This window comes from Strigops habroptila, chromosome 13 (genome assembly GCF_004027225.2).
Source record: "Strigops habroptila isolate Jane chromosome 13, bStrHab1.2.pri, whole genome shotgun sequence".
In the NCBI taxonomy this organism is placed as follows: Eukaryota; Metazoa; Chordata; class Aves; order Psittaciformes; family Psittacidae; genus Strigops; species Strigops habroptila.
The window spans coordinates 8643190-8661014 of record NC_044289.2 but is presented as its reverse complement, the minus strand read 5'-3'; the positions used below and the strand labels follow the sequence as shown (position 1 = coordinate 8661014).

The following is a 17825-nucleotide window of genomic DNA, read 5'->3' as shown; positions in this document are numbered from 1 at the left end:
TGTGAAAAAGCCATCCCAAAATTTATTCTCAAAATGTCCAACAGAAACGCATCAGTAGATACTCAAAACTACAGAGTTCTTAAAAGTCATACATTCACAATGCAGAAACTTGACAATTGGGATGCCTTTCGCATGGCCTATGTAACAATATCCATTTTACAGTGTAAACAGGTACTGGTATGTTCTTACTTACAAGTCCAGCAGGAAAGGCACAACTCGGCATACAGAGATCATAAGCAAGAATCAGGTGCAACAACATTACACAAACTTTTGGTAATCTGCATTTTTGGGCCTTCCACAACAGAGACTGGACTTGAAGATTTCCTGCAGTCAACAAACTCTACTTCTTTCCATCGTTCAGTCCTTCCATACCAAATGTTCGCTTTCCAGTCTGGTTTAGATCCCATTACACATACAGTTCCAGCAGACATTAGAGGAATAGTGAAAGGTCAGTCCAGTAAGTCTTCAGGTGCTTCCACTAATACATCAGGTTTTGGTTTCAGATAGTGCATGGAAGCATCTGCTTGAATCTCAGTTCATTACAGTGGTCATTAATAGAAAAATAGACACTACAACTACAAAAGGAAAAAATGAGGTAGATAACTTAGAATCCAGATGACTATCCCAGCAACCTTCATACAATACACATGGACCATTAATTACCATTTTTGGTAGAATGCAAATTCACAGACCACCAAGAAACTTAATGACCAGAGTAGGAATGCCATCCAAAAACCCACAAAACATTTAACCTAAGCATGAATACTTCATATTTAAATACAGGTTTACACAGACTGATCTTCTAAATTACTCAAATGAAAATAAAAATAAAAATTAAAAAAAAAAAAAAAAATCAAAAAGTCTCTTGCTAAGGAAACCAGTTCGAATGCCTAATTGCAACAGTCACCTGAGATTCCTTGCAGAGCTTTTAGACCTGACTTCCTAAGGCAAGTCTTCCCTTTCAAGAGAGAAAAAAAAAAAAACTATATACATACCCACCCATGCTTGTTTGGGGCTCTTGGTATTGAAATAAAACATCTAGGAAAAACTGCACATCTTTGGAAGTAGGAGTTTTGGCACTACATTTGAAGGACTGTCCTAGTAGTAGTATTAAATAAGCAGCAGTCAACATACAGAGAATTAATTCTTTAGGAGCAGTGATTAACGAAAAACAGCAATTTTCTCTTCTTAGAACTTCTGAGGCAAAAAAGGAATAATAATAAAAAAAAAATTGTAGTTTTTATAGCCATTATAGTAAGAAGTACATTCAGCAACCACACAGAGCCAAAAATCCAAACAGAAAAACTACTCCTAAGAGGGTCCAGACATTCTAGGATATTTACCCGCATTAACAGTTCTCATTTCTCATCAGTAAATAGAAGCTTTTCCATCAACAGTAGGTTGTTTCCACTCAATTCAAATCCCCCAAGTATTTCACTCTAAACTAAGAGGTAAATATTCTAACCTTTGGAATTTCAAGTTGTAGAAACTTCTGTAAGGCTGTACACATTAGTCACACGTAAGAACTACTTTGCAAGACCCGCATCTTTCCACATAGAAGGAAATCCTATACTTTATTATTTACTATTTGCAAAGCAATATCATGATTGTACTCTGGGCAACTCTTACAAAGACAACCATAAAATCATTTGCACGTCAATAGGAAAATAGGAGGCTGAAGTGGAATCTCTTAAAAATATATGTTTGTGTATATATATTTGTTCTTTCTGTACGTCAGCTTCACTAGAGTTTTTAACTAACAGCAATTTTGTTCTCCTCCATGAAGTGAGGAAACTGGTGTTTTGGCACATTGTCTGCAGCAGCACCACTGGCCTTCTCTGGATCAGAACCAGTCCCAGACTGGGTCCCATCTATTTTGGAGACTGTAGCAGTATTTATTGCTGAACCACCCCCAATAGTGACTGGAAGGGTAGGTAAGCCACCGCTCTGGATCACCGAGATCTCATTAGTCTTCATTGCTATGCCATTGCTGAGTACCGCTGCATACTGATTCCATACTGTGGGATCAATGCTCACTGAAGGAGGCATTACATCCTTTGGAAACATTTCAGATACCTTCTTGGGATCATTCCCCAGCAGAGCCATGGGGTTATCAATCGAGAGCCTTCTTCCCCGCCTGGCAGAGTTATTCCACATGTGAGTTCCTACATGGACCTTCCAGAGGGGGAAAAAAAGAGAACAATTAATACTGAAGTTCTTTTATTGTATACTCTAGTTCTACTTTGCTTACAGCCAAGTTGCTCAAAAGAAGTCATGTATGCTCTATTTGCATTCAGGTAAGTATTTAAGCTGGCTAGTTCTTGTCTTTATTCTCTTCCTGGCATGTGTAAGATACAGTCATTCTTCTGCCCAACATCACCATGGTTCTCTAGAGTTTTCTGCTGGAGTGCTTGTAGGACAGTATTTTTACTCTTATTGTAAGTGGCGTTGACAAAGATGCCTCTCTCCCCCCCCAGAAGAATAACAGCCACATTCTTTGCTGTGAACAGACTACACTGAAAAAAACTAAGAGTTAATGCAAAAAAAACTCACCAAGGAGTTTGGAAGAGAGGTTACAGCTAAGCTAAAGTCTTCCACACCACAAACATACTGCTAGTGCTTCCAGCAAGTGACTGTTCACAAACTGCAGTATTTTTCCCTCCTCATCAGCATTTATGCAAGAGGACTGAAAAGCCTGAAGAGGTTCTCATGGCAAGGGAGAAGCCTCCATGCGAGCGAGGGACCTGCAGGTCCCTTAGAGGGCAAATGGATTAACCTGACAATAAGGACAGACTTCTTGCACTCCAGCAAGTGCTTAGACACAATCCACAAGTACTTTGTGCCATCTCTTGGTTTTATCCCTCCTTGTCCTGCATGGTGTTTCAAGCAATGTGGTGTAATGCATGTATTCTGTAGGCATCATTCTGTAGCATTCAGTCTATGAAATGTTTATGTCTTGATGCATCCAAATACAAATGAAAATAAAGCAATCTGCTTAGTAAGGGCTAGGCCTTCCCTACCATCCAAAAGGAAAGTCAAAGGCAATAGCAAACACTTCTGCGGGTGATCTCAGTACACTGTTTAGCAAGTTGTATGAAGAAACTCAGGAAGGAGAGATAAAAGTCAAAGATAACCATTTAAGGAACTAAAACAAAATCGACACTGCCCCAAAGGCAGGATAAATATTAGGAAGTCTTCCCAGATCTCCCTGACAAAGGAGATCACAACATAAAACACAACGTACCTTCAGGTTTCCTTTTGTTGTGAAGGCTCTCCCACAGATGGTACAGGCAAATGGCTTTTCACCAGTATGGGTCCGCTCATGAATCTGAAGGGCGCTGGCAGAGGAGAAGTTCTTCCCACATGTAGTGCAGATGTGCTGTTTGGCAGGACGGCAGAATTTTGGTCGTGGCACAAGAAGAGGGGCAACACCAGGGGAGAGAGCTGGTGGGCCAATGAAATGGCTAGTGCTAATGGGACGCTCACTGGGCATCTCCATTTTTATGAGGGCTGGGGGAGCTCTAACAAAAGCAGCTGGAATACTACTTCGACCTGGAAAGAAAGCACAGATAATGTTTATATCCCAACCTCCTCCTGCTTCCAAGCTTGAGTCTGGCTAAGATACCAGAGGCCCTGACTTTGGAGCTGCATGTGCCTGAAGAGCATGTCTGCAAAGCGCTCCAAAGACACATGGGTAGGGTTGCTGTTACACTTGCTAGGACGCTCTGAAAGAAATCAGTTCATCCCTACCTTTCTGGTAAGGAGTTCAAAGGGCTCACTTTAGGTCAAATTTAGACCAACATTAGCATTAATACTAAAGAGCTTGAAAATCCCACAAAGTATTCCAGAGTTTTAATATCACAATCTTAGGTTAAGCAGTTTCCCATGAAAAACAAACACGGCTTTAGAGAGCTATAGGGAGGTATTAGTATTAAAGATAGTAAGTGCACAGCCCCTACTCATTTTAAGGATCTCTATCTATGCTACCCCTTGCAGGAGACGACAGCGCTTAAGTCTTTGAATTCTGTTGAATTTTGAGTCTGACTGAGTCAGGAAAACTTTACAGGGCACATGCCCCTATTTTAATAGAAGACAAGGAAGAGGGGAAAGCTGAGGTGGTTTTGACTCCTGATGCTCCTTTTAGAGATAGATTTCCTCCAATCCTACTACCCCACCCCAAGTTATTGCAAGCATGTCATATTACTTACCATATTCTCCATTTGCAAAATGTAACCCGGGCTCTTCTTTAATGACCTTTCGACCAACATTGCCGTAAGTTAAATCCAAAGCACCAACAACCCCTTCCATTTCTGAAGTGTTCTCAGGACCCTCTGATTTACTTCCTGCACCTGTATCTTCTTGATTGTTGAAGTTAGGTGACTTTGATCTTACGCTCTCAGCTTGGCTGTTGGCTGGGGACAGAGCCTGGAGCGATGCAGACTCCGAGGCAGCAGGACTCCTGCCGTTCTGGTAATCTGGATCTCCTGCCACAGACGAAGAATCATTTGTCATGCCATCACTTTCTGCTGAGCCATTGTCACTAGACTTCAAGCTGTTTTGTCGCTGCAAGTTCAAAGCAGAGTTGACGATCTTCATTTGGTTCTCCAGTGCTGCAATACCAGAGAAAGTGGCTGGTGATTCTGATTGTGCATCATATGGAGTAGTAGGTTTTGAAGAGCTCCTAGGGCCATCCTGAGAGTCCAGGTCCTCTTCCATCTCTACACTTTCCACGGTCTCATCTGGGCGACCAACGTCTCCATTCTTCTCAGCCACAGTAGCATCCACATCAGTGTTGTCACAGGTGTTTTCTGGCATTGGCGTATTGGGTATTTGTCCCCCCATATGCATGCGGATATGCTGCTGCAACACAACTGCATTTGTAAACTTCTTCTGGCAAATAGGACATGAATGTTGCATCTTCAAAGGAGTATTGGCCCGGTGGACACCATAATGAGTTTTAAGGTTCCCTTTAGTGGAGAAGGCACGGCCACAGATTTTACACTTGAACGGCCTCTCTCCAGTGTGAGTACGATAATGCATTTTGAGTGAACTCTGGCAGCTCAGCACTCTGTGACAGATCAGGCACTCGTTGGGGTCAGCAGTGGATTTGTCGATATTTTCAACCAGTTGCTGAAGCTTTGATGTTTCTGAGCCTTGCTCGTTTGACCCACTTACATGGAAGATGCTCATGCTGCAGGTAGCTTGTGGTGAACTCAAGCTCTGCTCTGTTCCCGATTCATGACCGACTGCCCCTGATGAGGAAGAGCCACCCTCACTTTCTGGAGAAGGCCTTGACTGCAGGTCACTTGAGAACGTAGCAGGCAGAGACTCCTTAATGCCTGCTAGGTTGGAGATGGTCTGAGGTGCACTGGTGGCCGCAGAGGTAGGCAGTGTTGTTAGGAGAGGTTTGCTATCCACTATTAGGTTAGACTCATCCAGTGGCACAGACATCCCATATGGGATTCCGGTGCTAGTGGGAACATTGTCCAGGTGCTCAGGAACTGGGTAAGGATTCATCTTTATGTGGGGGTATTTGTCTTTGTGACGCTGAAAATGCACTTTAAGGTTTCCTTTGGTTGTAAAGCGGTTACCACAAATGTTACACTTATAGGGTCTTTCACCGGTGTGGGATCGGAGGTGAATCTGCAGGGCACTGTCATTTCCAAAGACCTTGCCGCAGAATTTACACTTGTGTTTGAAGAATGGCTCTTCTGCATTCGGTTTGCTTTCAGACACGCTAATGTTGGGAGGTTTTCCTTTCCCCTTCTTTGAGGAATCTATAACAGAAGAAACAGCTGAAAGTGGGTTTTGGAAGATGACCGAGTTGGAGGACTGAGGTAGCAAAGGATTCGGGAACTGAGAAATGGAGCTGGGTAGGCTTCTGCTTGCCTCTGGCTTCAAGGGGAAGGTGGAGGCAAGCCCAGCAGCCAGCGAGCTGGCAGCCGCAACACCAGTGTTAGAATGAGGTAGTTTTCCTTGCTTCAAGGATTCCAGTGATAGGCTCTGGCTTCCAGCTTTCTGTCCTATTAAAGCAACAGCAGCCGAGAGCTGCTGAGACATGTGAGCGCCCAGAGCTTTTAGTGGGTCAGTAGCAGCTGCTATGGAAGGATGCAGGGCATGGGGAGCCATCATGGCAATCTGAATGCGAATTTGCTCTGTCAACTGAATCTGCTGGAGTTGCTGCTGCTGCAAACACACGAGCTGCTCCAGGATCATGGGAATAGCATTAAAACTGGCTGCTGAAGAAGAGATGGCATCGGAGGTCCGCTGGTTCACAGCCACTTTAGTGCCACGTATTGTCTGCAAAGTCACATTAGTGTTTGGTACTTTGGATTTTGGTAGATAGCTTAGGCCAGGAGCTGCAGGCGTGACAGGGGGTTCTATTTTAAGATACATTCCTCCTACCGATTCAGCATCCATTTTTCCTTCTCTCTTCTCCATAGAAGCAGTGCAACCCTTCGCCTGAACGTCCTTGCGTGCCCTGCTATCCATTCGATCACTTGGAAAGCTTCCTAGAGAGCCTTCAGAGAAGCTTTCGGGAGGTACTGTTCCCTCACTGTCATTCATGATTAGAACAGGTGGATTTTTAGTGCAATTTTTCTTATGCTCAAGGAATTCAGAGAGATCAAAGAATTCTGCACAGCATTTCTCACAGATTTTAGTTTCCTCCGTGCGGCACCTTTTGGAACTCATTTCACCATCTCTGTCACCTGGGACGTCTTGTGGACTCCCTTAAAATAAAAGAAAGTCACATTATAAATAGCTAGATTTAAACTGAGTATTTCCTATTCTTAAGATCACCATCTTCACCTTAATTGCAAGTTAAAGATATTAGAATCAGGTTTGTAGACTGGTATGAAGTCCTGCTCTTATTTTGCTAATTCATTTTGTAGTTCCAAAGAAACTCAGCCCCAAATCTGCATCTCAGTTCTGTCTTCAATAAAAACAATAATATGAAAGAAATCTCCCAAGGCTCAGTGAAAAGAGGTTGATTGTAAATCCCTTTGTACAGGTAAAAAGGGAACAGTGCAGCAAGGCAACTAGCACCTGCAAAACAGCTTAAAAGGAACACAACTTAAGGAAGGTAGAGAAAGCATTGTAACACTGAGCAAGACACCACATAAGCTTCTTTTGTGTTTGTACTTCAGTTTATAATTCTTTGTTAACCATCTCTCAGAAATTCACATCATATTGTTAGCACAGGAACATCAGAGCAGTTCTTAATTGTACACTGATCTATTAAACAACTTTCACTCCGCCATAATGGAAGTAATTACTACCGAAGAGGTCTGACAAAAGCAAAACTAAGTCCAATATCAGCTTCTAAACACTTCAAAAGCACACTCACATAAAAACGTCTAAAAGCCATAGAAGTAAAGGAAAGATGATTAACTTACAGAACCCCACATTGATATTGATGATTATTAGACAGCAAAGCAACAAGTCCTGTTCGCAAAACACATGAAGTTGTTCCAGACCCGCTCAGGACACCCTGTTTAGCTGCATCCGCAACTCACCCACTTCAGGAAGGGGCAGGGAAAGCAGAGCTGGTCTGCAAGTCCACTCCTGCCCTTCCTCCACCAGCACCCCACACATCGTACTGAGCAGAATTTGCACTTGGACACAAAAATAACATTCAGGGAACTCTCGGAACTGGAAGAGAGGTGAAGAGCAATTTTAAACCAAAACAGGATGTTTTTGCTCAGCATTGCCATCCTCCAGACAACAAACTTGCACGCAGCTAGAGGCGTGCAAGCATTTGGGGCACAGCAGGCCAGAGGGTTCAGGAGGGAAAACTTTGGGCTCATACAGCTGAGGGAGAAGCAGGAGGGACTGCAGATGTGCTACAGCCCCCATCAGGTGAAATGTCTTGTAACTTGCATTAATTGGTCCCATTTTGATGGGTGCCAAGGGTGCGGTAACCAAGTATTTCACCTCCCATGCACCCAGCGGGGCACACTGCAGACGTCAACCACAACTGAGAATTTGTATTACAAGATCTCTTCTGTTCAGGTCTCGCACCTCCAGTAATTCATCTCAGGGCCCAGCTCTGGTTCCATGTTACTAGCCCACACCATTTTACAAGGGGAACAGAAGACTCTGCAAGCACAGGAGCTATTTGCGGCTTTCATTTTGAAGGTGTAACTGAACCACACATCTGATACATGTGTATATCCTGTGCATGGCAGGGTGGAGGGGAAGCATGTCCAAGCAACAACCCATGTTGACTTACTGTTCTGGGGTAGTGTAAAAGCTCTGCAAGGCAGGATATTGCAAACCTTAACATTTATTAGGTTAACAAGGGTATTATATGTATATTCATCAAATCAATCTTCAACTGTTTAATGCTGAGTGACAGAAAGTGCACGTGAAAATTTATTAACAAAACCCAAACGATTTGATCAATTGCAAAATGCAAATGTCAGAGGCCTGTTATGCAATGGTCTACAGAGCAATAGATCCAAATCTATATGTATGCAATTCTGTTAAACATGTACACTTCAGGGTTACAAGTCCTTCAGCAGGGAGGAAACGTGTTCTCAGCACAGCTATGATGAAAACTGTTTGGATCCCTCATATCTAAACAGGGTGAATTAAATACTTCTTTTCCCTCCTTTCTTTCAGCCCAAACAACCTCTATAAGTGAAAGAAACAAAAGTAAAAGCATAGTGCTTGCACACATTTCCCACCTCAAATATCATTAAATTGATGCCTCTAAAGTTGACCTAACTCTGTGGAAAAATTTAGAGAGAAATCTAGTCCTGCAGACAAGTACAAGTAGTATGTGATTCAGAACTTAGTCATAAATAGGGTCCATAGAGGTCAAAAATGGATGTTTTTAAACTTATCTTCGCAAGAATCCAAGCAGATGTAATGGGAAATCAAGCACTGAAAAAGATACAAGAAGCTTCCATAACTAGTCTGTACACTGACTTGAGAGATCTTTACTACTTTCCTAACTGTTTCCATCCATCCAGCAGGTATTTCACAGAATAGGCTAAAACATCAAAACCTCTCTTCCAAATCCTTTAGCATTTGGGGCTTAAACAGTCAACCTCTCAGGCCCAACTACACAGTTTCCCCATGTTGCAAAATAACCGTAGGTTCTACTTTAGAAAGCACAAAGCTCTTCCTTGCACAGTCTCTCCTCCGTGAGCACATGCGTTTCACTCTGCAGCTTCCACCTCTGCAGTAGCCATGTAAAATGTTTCAAGTGGAGTAGAAATGTCTGCATGAAAGACTGTTGCCCACCCCTAAGGAGATATTTCAGGATAACTATGTCTAGACAAGTCCTCAAACTTTAACTGCTTCAAAGCATCTGATCATTTATCTCCCTTCCCTTGATAGTACTTTATTTTTCCTCTTTTCCACTGATAAGACCATACGAAATTCAAAGCCCCCTTTTCAACTCTCCAGCACAGCCTTTGCTCCTAATTTTCACAATTCTGAGGAGTTTCAAGAGTAACTTTTCCAGTCCTAAGCACTAGTTGCCACCTCAAGAGAGAGAAACTCCAGTAAATTGAAAGTACCTGTGCCCAGCAGCAGCAGGCAGGTTATCAGCCCTGCCCCTGCCTGCTGCCCCTGCTACCACTGTCACACATTTTCCTTCCCAGCTGCCCTGTCTGACAGTAAAGGCTCAGGAAGCCAAATAAATTCAATTCCCAGCTTGTACCGACTTGCTGCATGACAAGTAGGGAAGAGTTATACCTTATCTTCCCTTCTACTTTGGGAAAAAAAAAAAAAAAAACCGCGTGTAGTAGTTTCCCCTATCTCAAAAAGGGGGTTGAGATGCAGGACGCTTGGTTATTGTGCAGTAGCTGATATAACAAAGGAGCAATTTACTGTTTCTTTAAAAAAACCCAACAGCTTCTCTGAAGCTCTTCATCTTGATTTCTACACCGTCTCCCCCCAGCCGAGGGAACACCCAACACCTGCAATCAGAGCACCTCATTTACCCAAACCTGCCCTCCCCCCCAGCACTCAGCAACAACACGAACTTAACGGTCTGAAATCCTGCGTTTTCTCTGCAAAGAAACCTCCCAGTGCAGCCAGCCCTGTCTGCATACTGTACACGGATTTACCGAGAGCCCTGCCACAACAATTGCTTGTGCACTTCACTTAACCCTCTCCAAAGGCTTCCCAGGGATAGGACTTCTACTGAGTTTTTTTATCTCCCCACCCCCGAATTTCAGGAATGTTATCTCTCAGCATCTAGTTATCCAATAAGTTAGAAGAATGCAGTAAACCCAGCAGGGGGGTTAGACTGAATCACTGGCAAATGGATGGAAAAAATCCACTATTGTGTAGGACAAGGCGGTCATCGACAAGGAAGGCTGATAAAATCCACACAGCTCGAATTAATTTTTTCTAATTTAAAGGGAACCAGTAAAAGAGGAGTAAACTAAGTCTTGTCTGGTTTGATGTGCTTTCAGAAAAGGTGCTGCTGGTCTATGGTCTACCACTCATCTGAGCAATTGGGAACTTTTTGTTTTCTCCCCCAACTGTGATAAAATTATATTTCACTTGAATTGGGAGGAAATAGTCAAAGCTCAAGCTTCCCCTTCTCCCCCCCCCCCCCAAAGAGTTTGATACCTTTGCTGAGCTTTTTTCCAGACTCCATTTGATCAACTATTTCTAAGTTAACATAACCATACACTTCCCCAGTTAAAATAACTCATGATGGATTAGCAAGTATTCACTCCCATCCTAGATCTGAAAACCTCTGCATCAGTTCCCTGCTGCCTCGATTTGATTTTTCGGGTTCCTACCTGAAAAACTAGGACTTACAAGAACTTTAAACTGTCCCAAAGTTCCTTTCTTCTTCCACTATAAAGCACCATTTAAATAATTTTCGATTACAAAAATCACTTCCTTGAATAAGCAAAACCCACGGCTGATTACTTACTGAAATACTCCAAAGGCCTTGATGTTTTCTACACTGAATTTATCAGCATTTTTCCACCCAAGAAAGAGCCAGAAACATGTTACACTTTACAACTAGGATTCCACGTACTTTCAGGTTCTCACGGCTTTAAATTTCTCTCATTATCTACCTACTGCTTCACCCTTTTGATTATCCACCTATTCAAGAGAAGCATTCGGCCAAGGACTGAAGAAACTATTATGAATAAACGCTTTTGAGGAGCAACAGAAGCGTTAACACACGCAGGAGAGGCGAAGACCAGAAGCGCTGGCTTCAAGCGGAGGGGCACGGCAGCCCCGCTCCCGCACACGCACACACACCCCCGCCTGCCGCAGCCCCCGTACAGGGTTCGAACCCCCACCCCGAGCTGCCGGTGCCCGTCCGCAGTTACCTGCCGCGGCGCCGAGCGGGTCCCGGTCGGTGGAGGGCACTCGCGCCTCGCGCTGCCCGCCCGGCCCCGCGCGCTGCCCGGGACCGGCCCCCCGGGCGGGGCCACGGCGGGGAGCCCCCGCGCCCTGCGGCCACCCGGGCATCGCCCGCGACAGGGGCTGCTCCTGAGCAAAGGGCGCTTCCCGGCGTGCTTCGGGATAACGGGCAACAACAACCCAAAAAGCGGAGGTTCTCCCCCTCATAGAAGCAGCCGCCGCGCCACCCGCCGTACCTGCCCGCCGCCCTGTCCTCCCGCACCGGCACCCGGTCCTCCCACCGGCGCTTCCCGCAGCTGTAACGGCGGCGGCCCCGGACCACACTTAACACTAGTACAGTGTTTAAGACCGAGCTAAACAGCACAAACCCCGCTGCCAAGGTCAATTGCATGAGAGTCCTAATTGTGAGCCTGACATCAACTTACCACCCACAGCAAGCGGGAGGAGGCAAAGGTTAGAGCAGCAGCTCTGTCAAAACGTCACATGCCACCGAGTCCAGCAAAAGGGCTTCATCACTACAACCAATATAATGTTTCACTTACGTAAAAGGAAAAACAAGCCGGGCATGGCCCCCCCGAACCAACCCACCGCCCCCCGCCTTCTAAGCACCCTCGCACTGCTGCATCACCCCGGCTGCACGGTACGGGGTTCTCCCTCCATTCCTCCTGTCCCACCGACAGAAGCTCTGAGCATCCTAAAATTCAAGGAAAAATTAAGTAAACCACCCCAAAAGTTGCATTTTTACCCCTCTCTCCATTTCTGCAGAGCTCAAAGCGCCAAGCGGGGATTTAAATAAATGCAACCTCCAATTTTACCCTGAGAAAAAACAAAAGTTGCAGTTTGATACTGTATTTTGAAGACCGAATCAGATTTTTAATGGCAGCAATCCAGCACAATGGGCATTTTCAACCCCTTTGTGAAAATGCTAATTTTCAGTATGTAGCATTATTCCCCCGTGACCACCTGCTGATTTTTTGACCTGTTAATTGATCACCAGGTTAGCGGAGCAGCCTCTTAACACGCTGCATTGTTCACAGAGGTAGGTCCCCCCAAAAAAGGGGAACACTTGCAAAAGAGGAGATAAGGGCTTGATTTTATTATAACGATTATGTGTATAGTCGGTAATGTCCCCGACAAATCGCTGCGGTATTTCGACTTTGTTGTGCAGCTTCGTCACTTGTTATTTACGGGCACACCTGGAGCGCGGCATATCGAGTCTGTGCGGGCGGTGAGAGCCACTGCCAGAGTTTTCATTTCGGAAGGCAGGATGCGAGAGGATCGCGCAGGACGGACCCGGACACTCGCACGGAGGGCCCGTCGGCGCGCGGCCGCGGGGCGGCGCACGGCAACCCCCCAGGACCCCCGCTCCCCCCGGGGCTCCGGCCCCGCCACCCACAAAACACAGTCCCATCCATTCAGCCCCCCCAGGCGGGGTGAGCGCTTCGGCAGGTCCCCACCCCCCCCAGGCCGTGCAACCCCTACCCCGGCTCCCAGAGGGATTTCCAGCCGGGGTTCTGTTGTTAAAGGAGGAGGGGGGGACACAAAAAGCCCCACAACCAACAACAAAAAAGCAGCTGGCCATTGCCCCGGAGAGCGCGGTGCGGAGCGATCCTCCCCGCCCCGCACACCTCCCCCGCCCCGAGCGGGCCCATCAGGAGTTATTAACCCTTTTGTTTCAGCGCAGAGTCGGAGGTGGCTTTCCAGCAGCGGGCAGAGATTTACATGTGGAAACATCACCTCCATCCCCCAACCTAACCATATGCACAAAGGAAAACAGTCATGCATTAAACATGGGATTTATTGCCTTCTGGCCAGCTTGCTGTTTCTTAAGTCACCATTAACTGGACTCAACAATTGCACATTTCGACTCAAAGAAGAGAGGGGGGGAGGAGGGAAAAATTAAGAGCCCGAACCTCCTGCGGTCTGGGAATAAGCAGCTCCTGTAACGTGCATTGGTATTGATCAGTTCTGGGAATGGAAAAAACCCACGGAAAACCAGTCCCTCAGGAAGGCAGAGAACCCAGAGAAAGTTCTTGGGGCACGTACAGAAATGTTTGAGCACAACTCTTCCCAAACGCAACTCTGGTCAGCTGAACGCCCGCTTTCCCTTCCCCACTCGGGACGGGACGTGCCCTTCTCCCGCTCCGGAGCAGGACCGGCACCCAGGGACCTTCTCCCCAGCTCCGCGGAACCAAGGGCGGCAGTACCGGGGGGGGGAGAACCCGTACCGGAGCTCCGGGCGTCGCCAGCCCCTCCGCAGCCCAGCTGCGGGAAGATGCTGCTCGATGAGGAGAACCGGGCACGCTCCGGCAGCCCCGGCCCTTCCCTACTCCTGAGCGGGGCGGGGGGGGCACCGGTAGGCGAGTGCCCCCTGCACCATTTCCCCTGCACAGCCGCTCCACCGGGAGCTCAGGGCTAATCTGAGCGCAAATTCATACTTTTCCCTTCGGAAGGCGCAGGGCTGCGAGCTCCCCTCGGAAGGACAGTGATTTGCGGTAGCAAAATCCCCCACACCGCCCAAATACAAAGCGCTCACGCACACCCCACATTAGCTCACCGGAGTTATTTTAGGAAGTCGGAAATCAAAGATGGCTGGAGGTCAAGCTACAAAAGGTCCAGGGCGATTGTGATCTCCAACAAAAATAGTCCGAGCGAGTCATTTTCTTTTTTCTAAAGCCCCACAAAAATCCTCATATAACTACCGAGAAAGTGCTAAATAAACCGAGGAAACCAAACTCGAGACATTCACTACCACTGCGAAGATTGTTCGCAATCTCCCCTGTTCCCTCCGCCCCCCCAAGTCCCTTCGGGGTTCACCTCCCATGAGGCTGCACCCCGAGCGCAGTAGCAGTGCCGGCGCAAGTTCCGCGGGACCGGGGGTGCGGGACATGGGGGGGGGGAGCCGGCCGAGCATGGTGAGGGAGTCCTCGAGCAGCTCCGCGGTCGGCGCAGGGCTGCGCCCGGAGCCGCGCAAAGCCGAGCCCCCCCCCCCCCCCCCCCCCCGCGGGAGATAATGAGGGTCCGGAGCCCCGCGGAACAATCTCGCGCTGGGGCTCCGCAAGGATTTCGGTGCCCTCAAAAGCTGCGGATAGCTGGGGGTCGGGTTCCTGGCAAAGCCCGGAGGGGGAAAGTAGCGAGGGGTGAAGCACGAGGGTGGAGAAGCCCCCGGGAAGCGCCCGCGCGGCCGTCTCCGCGCATCAGGGCAATCGGACCGCGGCGGCTCCGCGCCCCCCTTTGCGCCTTACCACTTGCAGCATCTGGGGGTTGCTCCTCGGAGTTGATGTGCTGGGGCTTCGCCTGCTTCCGTCGCGACATGGTGCACCAGCATCGGGAGCAAAATAGTAGCAATTATTTTCCTCTTCACAACAAATTCCTAGAGTTGGGAAATTACCCCCATTGGGCGGAATGCGCATGTCAGAGTAATTATGATTATCAATAATGCATTGCGATTTATCATGGGCCCCTGACAGCTGATTGGCCTGAGTCCAAGGGCTCACAGATTATTCAAATAAGGGCCATTGATCCGGGCGCAGCGGGGCACGCTGGGCCATGTAGTCCTGGCCCGCCCTGGCCCGGCCCGCCACAAAGGCAGCGCCGGGACCCCCGAGACCCCCCCCTCCCACCCTCCCCGGCGGGGGGGGCAGGATCCAACCCGCGAGTAAACAAACAACCCGGCAGCCCGACTTTCCAGGCTGGTGAGGGACAATACCTTTGTTGTCTCACCTGCGCGGTTTATATTGTGCTTTAAAGACTTCTTTTTTTTTGTTTGTTTTTTTTTACTTTTGTTTTCTTCCTTTTTTCTTTTTTTTTTTTTTTTTTTTTTTGGGTTTGTTGTTTTTTTGTTTTTTTTTGGTTTTTTTTTTTGTTTTTTTCCCCGCCGTCCTAAGCAAGCAGGAGCCCGGGCAATGCTAATTCTCCCTCTCTCCTTCGATAAGGTGGAAAAGGGAAGAGCACTGATTGTCCGAATGGACGAGCCCGGGGTCTCCTGGTGTGGGCAAGTTAAGGGGCTTTAAAAGCGGATCCAGACGGCGCGTAATTATGCTTGGCGTTGGTTCATTTGTTTAAAGACTTCTTTTAAGTCTCATTTTCTGGGAAGCCGACAAAATCGAGCCAATGGTATTTTTAAGAGTAAAAAACCCCAACCCTTTAGACATGCAAAAGGTTCATGTGAAAAACTTCGAGTGAAAAAACCCACCACTTCTTGAAAGTGTTTTCCTGCACTGAGTTGACACAGTGGAATCATTTTCATTTTCACTGCCCTCTCCTGCTGTTGGGTTCCGTGGGAAGAGGCACCGCATTTAAATCGTCCCCCAGCTGGGTGGCCCTGGCGCTGGGTGGCATTTAGGGGACAGTCCATGTGGCTGGAGCTGACTGCTGGACCCAGCTCGGAGTTATTTTGCAGTAAAGCCCCTGAGTGTTGTAGGGCAGAGTCACCTCCACCCCTCTGACCCCCACTGAAGCCAGCCAGACTTTGCCTAAGCGAAAATGTGAGGATCCTTGGAATATACGGAGATGTGGATTGCACAGTCTTTGTGAGAGACATGATTGCTCTTTGTTTTCATGTAGACCACTCCCACCCTGCCCCCATGTCTACCTATGAAAAACGAAATGGGTTCCTGGAAGACATTGGGGAGATTGATTGGTTTGATGAAGAGATGATTTTGTTGATTCGGGGGAGCAGGGCACTGGGAAAGGATTCAGAAGATTTAGGTTGAGCCAAAGTCGGACTCATTATGCACTTGCCATTGCATTCATTAGCAAACAATTTACATGGGGCTGTGCCTCAGTTTCCCACTTGCAAACAGAGGGTGATGTTTCTTCAGTGCAGAGCTACTGTGAAGATAAACATCCACCTAAGAGATTATGGGGGGGCCAGAAGGGTGATGCAGAGTGGAAAACCCAAGTCTTGATAGAGAGCAGGAAGGCAGTGGGAGGAAGCAATGGTACCTATTGAGGCCACGCAACTGCCACAGGACATTGTGCAACACCAGAGTCTCATTTTACCAGTTGCTTTACCGGCATTTTTACTTTATAAAACCCCTGGGGTTTGTACAACATACGTTTTGTTCTAAAGCTTGTGCCTGTGCGTACAGTCATTCCAAGTCGTCATGGCACTGGTCAGGATTATCTCTTTTTTTTGGGGGTGTTGCTTGAGGAGGTGTGAGCTGTAGTTTGCATGGGACAGGCATAAAAGATCTCAACTGGTTGTAGACCAAGGTAAACAGCGCACCGTGATCTAATTAGTTATATATCCTCTTGGGGTTTGTTTTTGTTTTTATAGTGTCTCATAAGAGCTTTTATTTAGCTAAGGATAATACAAACCTTAAGAAAAAAATCTTGCAGAGCAGAAGGTATCATCACCCTCCTCCTTGGATAATTATTGAACATGGAGGTCAGGGGACAAATTTTGTTTTCCAGGCCACTTTCCTTGCCCTTTCCTCTGCAAATAATGGTTTTACAACCCCCCACTCCTGATGCACTTTAATGGACACTTTACATCAGGAGAAACTCTGTATTTAGGAATATAAAATAGAAGAGATTAACAGGTATTTAAAATCGCTGACCATTTTTATCTGGTGATTACTCCACCCCCATGTTGCCCAAGGAGCTGCTATATATTTGTTTGTTTAACCAGCAGTTTGAAATGCTCTTTGTTTCCAAAGTGTGTCCTGAGGAAATAGACTGTTAAACAAGACTGATACCAATTGATCCACAGATAGATATTTACATTGATGAATTTTCTCCTTTTACACTTGATATGCTCAGTACAACCAACAGATTTTCATCTATTACACATAATGCTACCAACCCACACCAGCGAATTTATTAAACACGCTGTTTTATGTATCAAGCTGAGAGACAGATAGCTCTATACAGTAGATCCATATTTAAAATAGATGAGTCATGTGGAGCATTTGTACTGAATTTAAAAGAATGTATTATGTGAAATCAATGGAAGTTTTGGTATTGATTTCAGAGGACTGGGGTTTCACTTGGTGTGGCTCTAACACACTGAAAGAATAGAAGTGGAAAGCGTTAGTTTCAAATGAAAAATAAAAAAGCAAGGGACATTGCTGTATTTAAGGCTGGGAAGACAGCAAAAGTAGGAGAAAGAGCACAACTAACTGAAAAATACAGAGAGAAAGAGAAGGAATGTGACCAAGGAAAAGCTCTCCTGATTGTATTTTCCTGGGAAGGTGTTCCCAGCCAGTGGTGGTTATAAATAGGCTACACTGAATGATTACATCATATGCAAAAGGCATGTTGCTTGGCTTTAGCACGATCATACGGATTATCATGATTACAGCTTCTGGATTTGAAAAATAGCAGGCTTCCTTTTCTGGCTTGACATTTATTTATTGTTTTAAGAAAAGTCCAGAGGAACAATCTTCTACCACCAACAGAGCTGAGGCATCACTCTTGATAGGCACGCTTCCAGCAGCGGCCCAGCCTCGCCCTCGAACCTGATAAAAGGA

At 46.5% G+C, this 17825-nt stretch overlaps 1 protein-coding gene across 2 annotated transcripts; it reads right to left on the bottom strand.

Annotated features, from left to right (window-relative positions):
* Positions 1-14775, bottom strand: SALL4 (spalt like transcription factor 4). 2 transcript variants are annotated; one of them, XM_030503424.1, is made up of 4 exons: positions 14595-14775; positions 4209-6731; positions 3245-3552; positions 1-2175 (listed from the first exon to the last, which is right to left on the bottom strand). In XM_030503424.1, the coding sequence occupies exons 1-4, from the start codon at positions 14662-14664 to the stop codon at positions 1753-1755; spliced, it is 3324 nt and encodes a 1107-aa protein (XP_030359284.1). In that variant the 5' UTR covers positions 14665-14775; the 3' UTR covers positions 1-1752. The 2 variants fall into 2 exon arrangements, with proteins under 2 accessions (XP_030359284.1, XP_030359285.1); XM_030503425.1 differs by lacking the exon at positions 14595-14775 and adding an exon at positions 11775-11832.
* Between the last annotated feature and the right edge of the window lie 3050 nt (positions 14776-17825).

Excerpts from the sequence above, each read along its gene's own strand:
- SALL4 (XM_030503424.1), bottom strand. The coding sequence starts at position 14,664 with ATGTCGCGACGGAAGCAGGCGAAGCCCCAGCACATCAACTCCGAGGAG. Across the intron at positions 3,553-4,208 it reads TTTTGCAAATGGAGAATATG|GTCGAAGTAGTATTCCAGCT; the intron begins GTAAGTAATATG and ends CTTTCTTTCCAG. Across the intron at positions 2,176-3,244 it reads CAACAAAAGGAAACCTGAAG|GTCCATGTAGGAACTCACAT; the intron begins GTACGTTGTGTT and ends CCCCTCTGGAAG.